The sequence below is a fragment of the Telmatherina bonti genome (genome assembly GCF_933228915.1).
Source record: "Telmatherina bonti genome assembly, chromosome: 7".
Taxonomy (NCBI): domain Eukaryota; kingdom Metazoa; phylum Chordata; class Actinopteri; order Atheriniformes; family Telmatherinidae; genus Telmatherina; species Telmatherina bonti.
In genome coordinates, this window is record NC_136625.1 from 31,480,822 (window position 1) to 31,493,541 (window position 12,720).

The window sequence follows — 12,720 nt, forward strand, 5'->3', positions numbered from 1 at the left end:
AGAAGCATGGTGGTTTGTTTCTCTGTTGGGACAATGATATATATATTTTTTTTTTTTATTTCTCACATGGTCATACAAAAGGTAAAACAAGACTTTACAGTACTAAAAAACAAAACAAACAGAGCACCATGCTTGAAAAGGAGCAGAAAAAAGGAAATTTTATGTCATATCTGCCCCCTTTTTTTTTTTTTTTTTTTTTTTTTAAAGAAAACATAAAGCACCAGTAAATGGTTTTTGATTTTCTTAGCGATTCTAAATGGAAGAAGAAAAAAAATCATTATAGCATAGCATGCCATATGTCTTAAGTTGTTCTGCAATAAATCTTTTCCTTATAAATCGTTTTAGTATGAAAAGGAATTTGTAGACTGATCAGCAGAGTTTGGGCCCATGGAAAAACTTTTTCTCTGCTAAATGGGAAACAACTTGTTCTGCTAATGCTGGTCACACAGCTGTAGAATGGCATCCCAATCTTCCCATGGCACTTGTCACAAGTCAAGTGTGTGGGCCATTTTGGCACAAATAGCGTACCCAATGTGATCCCATTGCTGTGTAATGGAGCTGATTTGGGAGTGCAGGGAGGTTATTCCAACCTCTCCACTCCCAAATACTTAAGATAGTCTGTGATAATAAATTAACCCCCCTCTGTGGGTCATCTTGTCAACCAACTGCTTTTGGTGGAGGTGGTGTGATGATGTGGGGCCGCATCATCCCTAAAACCTCCTTCCAGTGGGATGTGTCTGGAACTCCTCATCGGAGGGGCATGCAGAAGGCATCCTGGCCACCTCGTCTGGTTCGGATTGATGCAGCGGAGCAGCAAAACTGAACCTGAGATTCTGACACTATCACTAAGGGAGAGGCTGTTAGCTGGGAGGGGAAATACATTTTGGCTGCTTGTATCTGCAATCTCGTTCTTTCAGTCACAACCCACAACTTGGGACCATGAGTGAGGGTAGGAACATAGTCTGACCTGTAAATCAAGAGCTCTGCCTTTTGACTCAGGTCCTTCTTCACTTCAACAGGCTGATGCAGATTCTCCATCACTGCTGATTCTGCACCTATCTGCTTGTTTATCTGCCACTCCATCCTTCCATCACAAGTAAGACCCCATGGTACCTGAACCTCTCCACTTGGAGAACGACCCAATTTCCAACGGGGCGAGGACACGCCACCCTTTTCGGACTGAATGACATCATGGTTTCGGATTTAGAGGTATTGATCCTTATCCCAGCTGCTTCACACTTTGATGCACATAAGTCTAAGCAGAGTTGAAAATTACAACCTGAATGAAGAAACAGAACCACATCATCTGCAAAAAGCAGAAACCCTGTCCTGAGGTCATCAAACCACATGCCTTCTTTTCCTGGTAATATACTGTATAAAGTAATAGAGGGTGACTTTTTCCACAGCTCTGTACATTTGAAAAAAATTAGGATTTATCGGGGTGTTAATCATATCAAGACATCATACACACATTTTAAAATAGAATGATGAGGTTTACAAATACAAAACGAGGCAACACGTGCTTCAGCTCTTTTTGTTGTTGTTATTTTTTTTTTTTATAATTGTGAAGAAAATGATGACACTTTGTCAGGCCTCTAACCAAAGACCTGTCTAGCTTGGATGTCCCACCAAAAACTAAAGCTCCTGCTGGTATAGCTCTTAGGGTCCCTGAGGTACTCAAACCCACTGACCACAATAAGGTGGCAATCCCTCGGGGGGCAAAGGGAATATAATAATTATAGATACATTAGAATCAGAAAAACATAACAAACATCAATCATAAAAGTTTCAACAAACAACAACATAACAATTGTCCCATTAGACAGTCAACTAAGTCAACAGTAAACTAAGCTGAGATAGTTAGGCCTATACAAACAACAAAAACAGGACACAACATCACACTCCAGACCGCAATAAGGTAGTAGTCCCTCAAACAATAACCTCAAATTTCTATAAAACTCAAGAACGACCACGGGCTAAGTCTCTAGGGTTGCCACCACGTGCACCACTCTCCTTGGCAGATTGAGGGGATCTTGCCCCCTCTTGCCCCTCCCTAAAGCCAGCTTTGCTACAAACTCCAAACGCAGTGAGAAACACTGGAATAAACACCACTGCATGGATAAAACCAAACGTAATCACAAGAAACATAATCTTGAAGAAGGTCCTGAAGATGTAACTTCCAGACATGGACAACACCACCACTCCTAAAACACTGGACAGCGCTCCTTGTAGGACTGGATACCCCAGGTGGGCCAGAGCATCTATAACTTTAGCATTTGCATTGCTCTTCGAACTCGTGACAAAAGAGTAAGAAATATGTGCTGAAAAGTCCACAGAGAAACCAATGCACATGACCAGGTTAATCATGGAGATGGAGTCCAGATTCACCCCCCAGAGTGACATGAATCCCGTCACACCAAGGATCACTGAACAAATAGCAAAAGCCACCCATAAGGAGCAAAGAGGATTGGGAATCAGTATCAGCGCGACAACCAACATTACGATCACAGCGATGACGACCGTTTGAATGGTGTTGCTTGCAATCACAATGTACTGGTCAAAGTAAATGAAAGATGGGTGATAAACCAGTAACTCCACTGGACATTCCTCTGCTGTCTTCCTGAGCCCGATCATCATGTCCTCCATCGTCTCTTTGCTCAACGTCTGAATAAAAAATCGGGACGCCTGAATGTCGCCGTCTGCAGTCATGTTGAGATCTTGTTTAAACATGGGGTTGACTTCTAGGAAACGAGTCAGATGGGTATGGAAAGCCTCCTGGGTGCTTATATCGAGACCAGATGCATTCGCGTATTGACTGAAGGAAGCGAACCAAGAAAGTGTGTTGTCGACAAAGTTCAAACTTTCAAAACTTGAAACGCACGAATACAAATGCTTTTGCTGACTTGGGTCCCAGTAGGGAAAGGGTTGCTTCACTGCTGCCATCACATTGCTGCTGTATTCAGTGAACTGCTCCCTCTGCTGGTCGTAAAAGCTGATCAGGTAGGAATCATCCAAAGCTAGATTCTTAATGTCGAGACCTTCCTTTAAGACAAAAATACCGTAGATGCTAACGGCCAAATAGCCTGTGTAAACCACAAGTACACATGCTTTCGTCCACTTACAAGTGAGAAATGGACCATACAAATGCTCAAAGAAATGACTCACAGGCTCATTTTCCTCCGTTTCAGTCTCGTGATCATAGCGACCCCCAACACAGCATGCTGTGAAGGCTTTGGAAGTCCTGGGTGGTGGCTCATCAGGAATCACAGCACAGGTTAACCAGTGCTTGTTCTCTCCTTCCCTCTCTCCATTCAAAGCCATGCATGCCCCAAGGAACGTGATGCTGTACAGATAGCAGAAGCAAACCGAGGCCCCAGCATAAAGGCAAAAGGACTGGACCGAGCCAAAAGGGGTGATGCAGCCCAGGAAGAAAGCGGCAGCGTCGGTCACTGTGGTGATAGAGATGGAGATGGCAGCGTCTTTGTAGGTGGCAGCCAGACGATCAGGGACATTGTCCTTAACACGGGTCTTCTGCCAGCAGGAGATCATTATAAACATGTCATCCAGGCCAATTCCTGTAGATATAAAAAAAGTCAGGGAGGAGAAATTTGCAAATAAAAAACTGGACTGCAGCTTGACAGTTCCTGGCACAACGTTACCTTTACAACTGAAGGTCTTCCAACAGTCCTACAGTCATAGTAGACGCAAGTGCTATCCTTAAATCGTAACAATATTTGGCCTCAATTTGAAAAACAGAGTATATATCAGGAGAAACAGCTCAGACCAGGGGTGTCCACGCAGTTTCTATGTATTCCTGCTTCAAAACATCTGACTCAAATGAATCAGTCACTGTGCAGAACCTGTGGTGTGTCAGAAAAAGGAAACATCGAAAGCCTGCAGGACATTGGCCCTCGAGGACTGACTTTGGAGATCCCAACTATGAAGCATGGTGGTGGAGGGCCGATGATCTGGACTTATTCTGCAGGTACTGGACCTTTAACTTGTCTGTATACCAAAGTATTCTTGAGTCAAATGTGAGGTCACATGACCTGACAGCTGGAGCTGGGCTGAAATCAGGTCATGTGACAGATTACTCACTAGATAACTTTACATCATGCCCTTATCTATGACTACCTAACAAACAGACTGCAATTTGTGAGACGGAAAGATTGTGTTTCTGAGAGTACAGAAGCACCATAAGCGACTGTGCTCTTACCATTTCTCTTCACACTGTGCACACCAGACTTTTAATACAACTCTGAGTCCTGTCTTCTGCATAAATGCTTTGCAGTTTTGGGATGTATCAGTGTATCAGACCAAAAGTTGGGTACAGGAAACTGGTCAGTCGATCCCCTAATCTTAAACTAACCAAAGAAAAGAGATTATTGTGAATTTTAGAAGGAGCAGGAGGAGGCAAAGCACCGTCTACATTCTGAGAGAAGAGGCTGAGGTGGTGGAGATATTCAAGTACCTAGTCAACAAGCAGGGACAGAGCTCTACTTCTTGAGGAAGCTAACGTTGTTCAATGTCTGAACCAAGATGTTATGTATTATTGTTGTTCGTGAGAGCACACACCACACTCTAGAAATTATCAATCCCAACATGTAGCACGCCAAAATCACAGGCTGAAAATCAACTAAAAGACTCTAAATAAAACACAAACAAGGTGTCAAATGAGAGCAGAAACTCTGCTGATTAGAGAAATACCTGTGTCATCACTGTGGGACACACACTGACAATGTGAGCTGGCAGCCAAAAAGTAACAAACAAAATCATTAATCATGTCTTACATTTGCTGGTTTGTGCTTTTTATTCCACCTCTGCCTTAGTTTGAAATATATTCAAGTCCCTGGTCTGGCAGCAGAGGACAACTACTGTGGCCCCCCGAGCAAGACCCTTAACCTCCCAACTGCTCCCCGGGAGCCGAAATATGGCAACCCACTGCTCTCTAGTAAATCTACTAGAGATAGGAGGAATGCAGAGCATAATTTCCCACATGGGATTAAGAACGTTAAAAAAAATATTATTATTATTATTGTTGTTGTTGTTAATAATAATAATAATAATAATAATAATAATAATAATAATAATAATAATAATGATGATGATGATTATGATGATGATAATAATAATAATAATAATAATAATAATAATAATAATAATAATAATAATAATAATAATAATGATAATTGTTGAGGTCTTGTTTAAATTCCTGTGATATACTATCTTGGGCTTCACTACTGGATCCATATTAGTGTTTCCAAGATGAATCTGGGTTTATCCCTTGGCTCTCCTGATCGATGGCTTCCTGAGATGTTTATCTGTGTAACACCTCTATAAAATTGCTGTAAAACTGTTCAGGTTCACTTTTTTAGCTTCTACTTTTGGTCACTTTGCTCCTAACACATTACTTTACTATGTCCCGTTTTTTTTTTTGTGTGTGTGTTTTTGTTTGTTTGTTGAGGGGTGGGAGCTGCTGTTATCAGGTTTTCATTGAAAGTAAATTAGGTTTTCTTCTGAAGGAGGAAAAAGGACAGACATACACTCTGACTAGTGACACATATCTTGGTTCTGACATTTTTGCAGTAATCTCAGATGTGTCAGCTTCCTTTGAGACGAGCATTATGCCTTCAGCCCTCGCAGTTGATGAAGAGGTTAAATAAACTTGAACTGATCAAGAGGCGAGGTTCTTCTGGAGACAACTCTGAAGCTCCTGAAGCAAAAGCCGCTGAATGTAATGGACAATCCTTCACATCCTCTACGCCGTGGTTCTCAACCTTTTTGCAACGCAGTACCCCTTGTAAAATATTTTTTCAGCCAAGTACCCACTAACTACAGCAAAATATTTTTAGTTAAGAAAAAACATGACAAAAAGCTCTTTGCCAGTTGTGTTTGGTAACAGTAAAATTTAAGTGTGCACATCTCTACAATGCTTGAATAAGGTCTCCATTGTTTGGGTTGTCAAGGCAACAGTGATTGACTATATGATTTGACTCAATTAACGTCGAAATGTGGGACTTTGGTAGGAATAATATGGGGTAAATCTAAATGTAAATTCAGTTCATGAATGTACACTTACATTTATTGAAATTTATTAAATATTTATATAATATTATATTTATATAATTTTATTTCAGGATGTTTTAAAGATAACATTAAAAGATATATGTTTTCGAAAAGTTATTATACCCCCAGGAATGCCTTGAAGTACCCCCAGGAGTACACGTACCCCCATTTGAGAAACAGTGCTCTACGCAATAGATAAGAAACAATAAAGTTCTTTCAGTCAGAGACTTCTTCAAGTGCACAGCGAGACCGAGGTCATTCCTGCCACAAGCCATCAGCCTCCATGAGAATGAGACTGTCAGTGAATCATTTCTAATAAAATTGTAGCGCGGTGATAATTTACTAAAATAATCTCTCACTTAGGCACAGGTATTCTTTCTAAGAAATGTTCTAGTGCTGTTTGTTGTGTTTTGTGAGATTCATGGCTTGTCTATCCTCTGCTGCAGTTTGCATTGTTTTGATCTTTTGAGATGTAAAAGCATAGCCTGGCAAGCCAGAATCTCTCGCTGTACCAAAATAAACATGGCATGCAGTAGAGAAGACATAAATGACCTGTGTTGTTTTTGCTGTAAAAACTTGAGGTTTCTACAGACTTTCATGGCTGTCAGTTGTTAAGGTTTTAAGGATACGATATGTTCCTGGGGCTGGGCTTGGATATTGGACGGGGCTGGATGTCCAACCCCGCCCCCTCAGCATTTTGATTGGATCATTCCCTCTAAATTGCCACTGCTAACCATAACCACGCCCATTTAACCTCCAACTCCGCCCATTTGACATCCAACTCCGCCCATCATCCAGGCCCGCCCCATTCTCCAGGCTGCAGCTGGGGGTAATTGGTCCAGTCTGGTTTGCCAGGCTAGTAAAAGCCTGCCATGTTGTAAATCTCGGCCACCAGATGGCAGTAGAAACCTTTTCTGGCTACACGGCCCTTCTTCCTGATCGGCCTCGCAGAAAAGCAAAGGAGGTTTCTAAATAAGAAACTAGCCCTGGTGATTTAAAGTTTGTCTCTACAGAACAGGTACATATGCACTGCTTTTGGCAAAATGTGTATTTGAGGTTCCATTGGAGATCTTTTCTGTCTGTTTCTCAATATGATGGTGTATTGTTAAATGGGTTATAGACAGAAGGCCTGCATGTGGTCTGGACTCGATCGTGCCATGCCATCTAATGAATGATGAGAAGTTGTTTTCATTGCATGATATGTAAAGAGAAATTGTGATAAGTAAGTGCTTGCAGAATATTTTCATATGTCTGTTAATGGGCTTTGGATAGACAGTAAATGAGTGTCTTGTATGTTTTTCTGCCAGAGCTCAGAGTCCTCTGGGGAATTTTTTTTTTTTTATTGTGTCTTTTATTATTATTGCTTATTGGACTGTACCCAGGACTGGGAACAGTTAGATTATTCAAGGCAATAAATTGCTTCCAGAGAACCTCAGTTATTGTTTCCTGTGAAGGAACTTTATTGCCCTGGCTACACAATATATAAATAAACAACTGCACTGCAACGTTTTACTTTCTCTCAGGGTGTTAATAAAGTATTTTATATTTATTTTATTATTCTTCATCACCAGAAGGTGGTAAAATTTACATACCTAAAATCATGAAAGGACAGGAAGCAGCTGTCATCACAAAATCTTGTCCCAGCAGCAACAGTACACCAAATCCACTCAGGATGGCGAGACCCGTGGAGAAAACGCCACAGCACGCCACCCACACCTTTGTCCTCACATTATCCAGCCTAAAAAAGAAGATAAAGCATATTAAAAAGAGCTTTATCTCCAAAATTCATTGCAAAACACCTTGATCTGGTGTTTAACCGACCTCCAACAGGTTACAACTGAAAATGTAATGGCGATGGCGTAGGTGATGGAGAACAGACTGATTACAGAAGATGGAGATTTTTCCAGTTCCCACTGCATCGACACTGAAGTGGAGAATGAGATCTAGTGGAAGAAAATAAAGACCATATTAAAACTGTAAAGTGATGATATTAAACACCTTATCAAGAGTTCTGCTTACCTGAAGCGAAGGCGAAGACTCCTTAGAAACCAAATTGATGAAACTTTCCAACCAGAGGTCTGTTGTTGTTTGGTTGTTCTTTAAGTAGTAATAGAGCTGCACCGCTTTTGCATTTTCAACAAAGGAATTCTGTGTGTTCACTGTTACACCCCCCAGGCTCAAAAACATGGGAATAGGTCCAAAATCAGACTGATACCACGGAAATGTCCAATTGATAGTTTCAACATGGCTGGCGTTGTAATGAATAATATCCAGGATTCCATTGGAGGTGCAGCGTCCGTTCACTTTAGCACAGATGTCCGCATACTTATATGACTGGTTTCCATGTTTTACCATCATGTTCCTAACCTTGACATCGATGTCCAGAATAATATCAAATGACTCTGCAGTCAGGATGTTGGTGTCGCTTGTTGCAATGAAAGTGGCGTAGTTCCCGTCCGTGCTCTGCCTGATACTTGAAAACATGGAATCGTCTTCTAGAAAAGTCTCTTGGATGTATTTCCTCTCCACCTTGGCCGCTCCATCAGAAGGGGTGAACTGCTCCTCGATATTATTAGATATTCTGTCATTGAGGAAATAAAATCCGCTCCCCAGACCAGCCGAGAAGATGAGCGGGATGACCAGGAACCACCAGGGATGGGATCCAATAAAATGGCCCATCCTCTCAAAGCCAATCCGGAGGGGTCTCTCAATGCAGTCTGTGTTGCAATTGCATTTGGCCATAACTGTTCAAATCTGGGTCTCCGATTGGCAACTGGTCTAAAAATCACATTAAGAGAGCTGCTCTTTTTCTCAAACACTCAGACAAAGAGCAGCTACAGCACCGCAGCCCCTTTTGAGCTTCCTCTTGAGCTTGGATTTGCATAATTACATGGCTGGGCTTAGATTTATTGTGATCATGTATGAGTAATAACAGGTATCATATTGTAAAACAGCTTGATTCTGCATTTATACTTGACCTTTGTATTTTTTATTATGTCTTCCATTGAACTCACACACACACACACCCTGGTTAACTACACTTCGAAATGCAAACAGAAACTTCTGTTCACATCCACGGATGATTTACCAGAATGGAAAATAGGTATGTCACGTGTACTGATATACAACTCTGTAAATAAAAAGGCGGCAGCAGGGATGTGGAGTTGGAAGGGTTTGCTGTCGGGAGACCCATGCTCCCCTTGTAGCAAGTAAAACTTGTACATTGTCACACCTTGTCTGTTTATTTAGGAGCAGTCAGTTGACCCAACAGTGGGCCCTCTCAGGACTAGAGACAGCACACAAGCCAGATGTGACTGGTAGAAAAACTAAATTAAGAAGCCCATTAAGAGACACTGGGTGTTGTATAGAATGGCTCACTGCTTCCATGACACTTCCTAGGTGTAGAATTACTGCGTTCCTGCAGCTTAACCCTCAGGTGATTCCTGGTTATGGTTGGGGTAGCATGGGTGCTGCAGTTTGAACAATAGAGGGTTGATGCAGAGGTGGGTAAAACCAAACAAAGATGTGTTGTGCTGCATAATAAACACCTTATGTAGGCTTTTCAGATGCATCCCTTCCTGATGATAGAGGAACAAGAACTGAAACAACTAGTAGTTGTTTCAACGACTAGAACTAAGGTATGCAGAATACCATCTCTGTTCACAACAAGTTGAATATTGAAGCAGGTGGGCTTCAGCAGCAGAAGACCACACCAGATGCCACTCACGTCAGCTATGAACAGGAAACTGAGGCTAGAGTTCACACAGATGGAAGATGGAAAATGTTGCCCCATCTGATGAGTCTCCATTTCGCTTTAAAAATTCAGATGGTAATGAAAAGGATGATGACAATTTTTTTCTTTTGTTTTAATGACAACACCGAGTTAAATCCGGTACTATTATGGGAAACTGCAAGGGCAACTCTAAGGAGAAATTATTGCTTATTCGTTGTGGAAGAAAAAACTCAGAGAAAACAAACAACTAAGGCTGAAAGAAAAAATATAAAAATTGCAACAACTGAAAAGGGTGATGATGGATGAAAATATGACAAAAAACAGCTGAAGGAAGCAAAAAAAGGAACTAGAAAGCATTCATCTAAAGGCTTTGGCAAAAATTTATATTCAGTAAACAACTATATTATGAAATAGTCCCAAAGCTGGAAGAATACCGGCTTCCAAATGAAAAAAGAATGAAGGAAAAGCAGAAATAGATACAAAATGCTGAGGAGAAGAAGAAAAGAACTTCTCTCATGGTTCAGGAACTACAATAAAAATCTTTATAACCCCAATATACATAGTGTTCACTTCGAGAGAATAATAAAACAATTTGATAATCTAAACTTAGCATGAGCGACAGACACTAAAATGACTGTTTGATCCGATGCATCTCTCTTACAGAACGACTAAAAACAATTGAAAAGGGAAAATCAGGGAAAAGCCCTGTGATAGATGGTTATACTTATGAATTTTATAAAGAGCTTATCTACACTATGTCACCAGTCTTACAATGAAGTAGTCTAGACAGGAAAATGGCCAGACACTTGGAAGAATGCAATCACACCTTCTATAGCTAAAGAGGGAAAAGACCCAAAACAATGCTCATCATACAGACCAATTTCTCATTTGAATGTCAATCAAAAATATTTACATTTATAATTGCAAAATCGACTTACCCCATATTATAAACTCAGATTAAACTGGATTTGTTAAAATAGATTTCTTAGTGATGTATGCTGCAGGCTTTGTGTTACTGATTAACAACATACCAAACAACATACGCTGGTGCTTACCTTGCATGCTAAAAAGGCATCTAACAGAGTAACAGAGTGCCGTGGCATTTTATGTTCGCAGCTCTATAAAAATTTGGCTTCCATAAGAAATTAATTCATTTGATTATGGGAATGTTTAAAGAATCAAATGAGTGAGAGCAAATGGTGCATTATCAAAACCCTCCAGATAAAACAAGGGGTAAAACAGTGTGACCCACTATATATATATATGTTTGTATATATACATATATGTATATATATATATATATATATATATATATATATATATATATATATATATATATATATATATATATATATATATATATATATATATATATATATATATATACACTATGTCTTTTTATCGAATGGCAAATTAACAATATAAACTTTAATGGACACAAAAAAGTATATAAAATCAAGAAAAATTCAGATGGTAGTGTGTAATAGTGTGGGGGATATTTTCTTGCCACACCTTGAACCCATCAGTACCGAAGTGGCAAAGTTTCATCACCACAACCTGCTGACCATGTCCATCCCTTTATGAGCACAGTGTAGCATCTTCTGATGGAAACTTTCAGCAGGATGATGCACCATGTCAGAAAGATCACATCATCTTCATCTACTTTCTTCATTTTGACAATGAGTTCACTGTCCTCCAACAGCCTCCACAGTCACCAGATCTCAGTCCAGCAGAGCAGCTTTGGGATGCGGTGGAACGGGACATTCTCATCATGGATGTAAAGATGTATACTGGATTATTACTGATCACCAGGTCATGCTGCATGCATACATACACAACCAATCAAAGGTTTGGACATACTTTACCCTTAGATTTAATGGGAAACTGTCCAAACTGTTATAGTACATACACAACACAAAAACAAATACAAACACAGTTTTGTCAATTTTTTTTTAAACACTCATACATGCATTCACACAGACATATAAGGCAGAGTGTTTCCTCTTTTTTCTTTCCTGTTAATACTACCTAAGCCTGTTTATAAGAATATCTGAAGTTTTATTGTGTTTGATATATTTATAACCTGATATATCCCAACGCCTGTCCACTTGTTAAATAGCTGATTTGGATACTGTGGCTCTTAATTTGACATGTTTTAATGTTTTATAGTGTCTAAAGCACTGTCTCATTTGCAAATGAAGTTCCTAATGGAAAAATAAAGTGAATTAGATTTGATTTGATATGTTCATGTTTATCTATATGTTTCTGTGGTTTCTTTAATTTTTTTGCAATATACAATAATTCTATAGAAACGGATCAAAAATCATTTTAACTGGAAAAATAAAGGTAAAAAAAAGGAGAAGTGTGTGTTGCTATAAGTTAATATGGAGCAAAATATCTAAGGAATGTTTGTTTCCCACAGGTTTCTGTATTGATGTCAAAAGAATTCAAAGACAAAACCTTTCCCAAGCTGGGTTGACTTTAAGAAGCCTCTCTTGTCACATTTATCCCCATTTACCTAGAAGAAATTATATAGTAACCAAGTTTTCCTCTCTGATTCTGCTCAAATAAATTGTTCATGAGTAAAACCATAAATGTATTAAAACTGATTATAATATACCCATACTTCAGAAATTGGGTTAATACATTATGTTTTTTCCCATATAAAACAAAAAACAATATTTTTTATTCATTTTTCTTGACTTTTTCTCTCATATAGCAGCATATATTTATAATAATTTTACATTTTTGCATCATTTTGTAAGGTAAATTTAAATCTAGCAAGGTATTACAACAACATTATAACAACACAGCAGAACGATGCGAACATGAACATTAAATAAATAAAAATAAATTTTAGTCCTCGTGCATTTACGTGACGTCATGACGTCGGCGGCTTGTGCGGAAGTTACGCTAACAGC

The 12,720-nt window shown here is 39.5% G+C and overlaps 1 protein-coding gene across 1 annotated transcript; it reads right to left on the minus strand.

Annotated features, from left to right (window-relative positions):
- Window positions 1-1,959: 1,959 nt before the first annotated feature.
- Window positions 1,960-8,808, minus strand: ptchd3b (patched domain containing 3b; the record flags this gene model as incomplete). Its single annotated transcript, XM_079243864.1, has 4 exons — window positions 1,960-3,575; window positions 7,659-7,804; window positions 7,888-8,009; window positions 8,086-8,808. The coding sequence occupies 4 exons, from the start codon at window positions 8,806-8,808 to the stop codon at window positions 1,960-1,962; spliced, it is 2,607 nt and encodes an 868-aa protein (XP_079099990.1).
- Window positions 8,809-12,720: the final 3,912 nt, after the last annotated feature.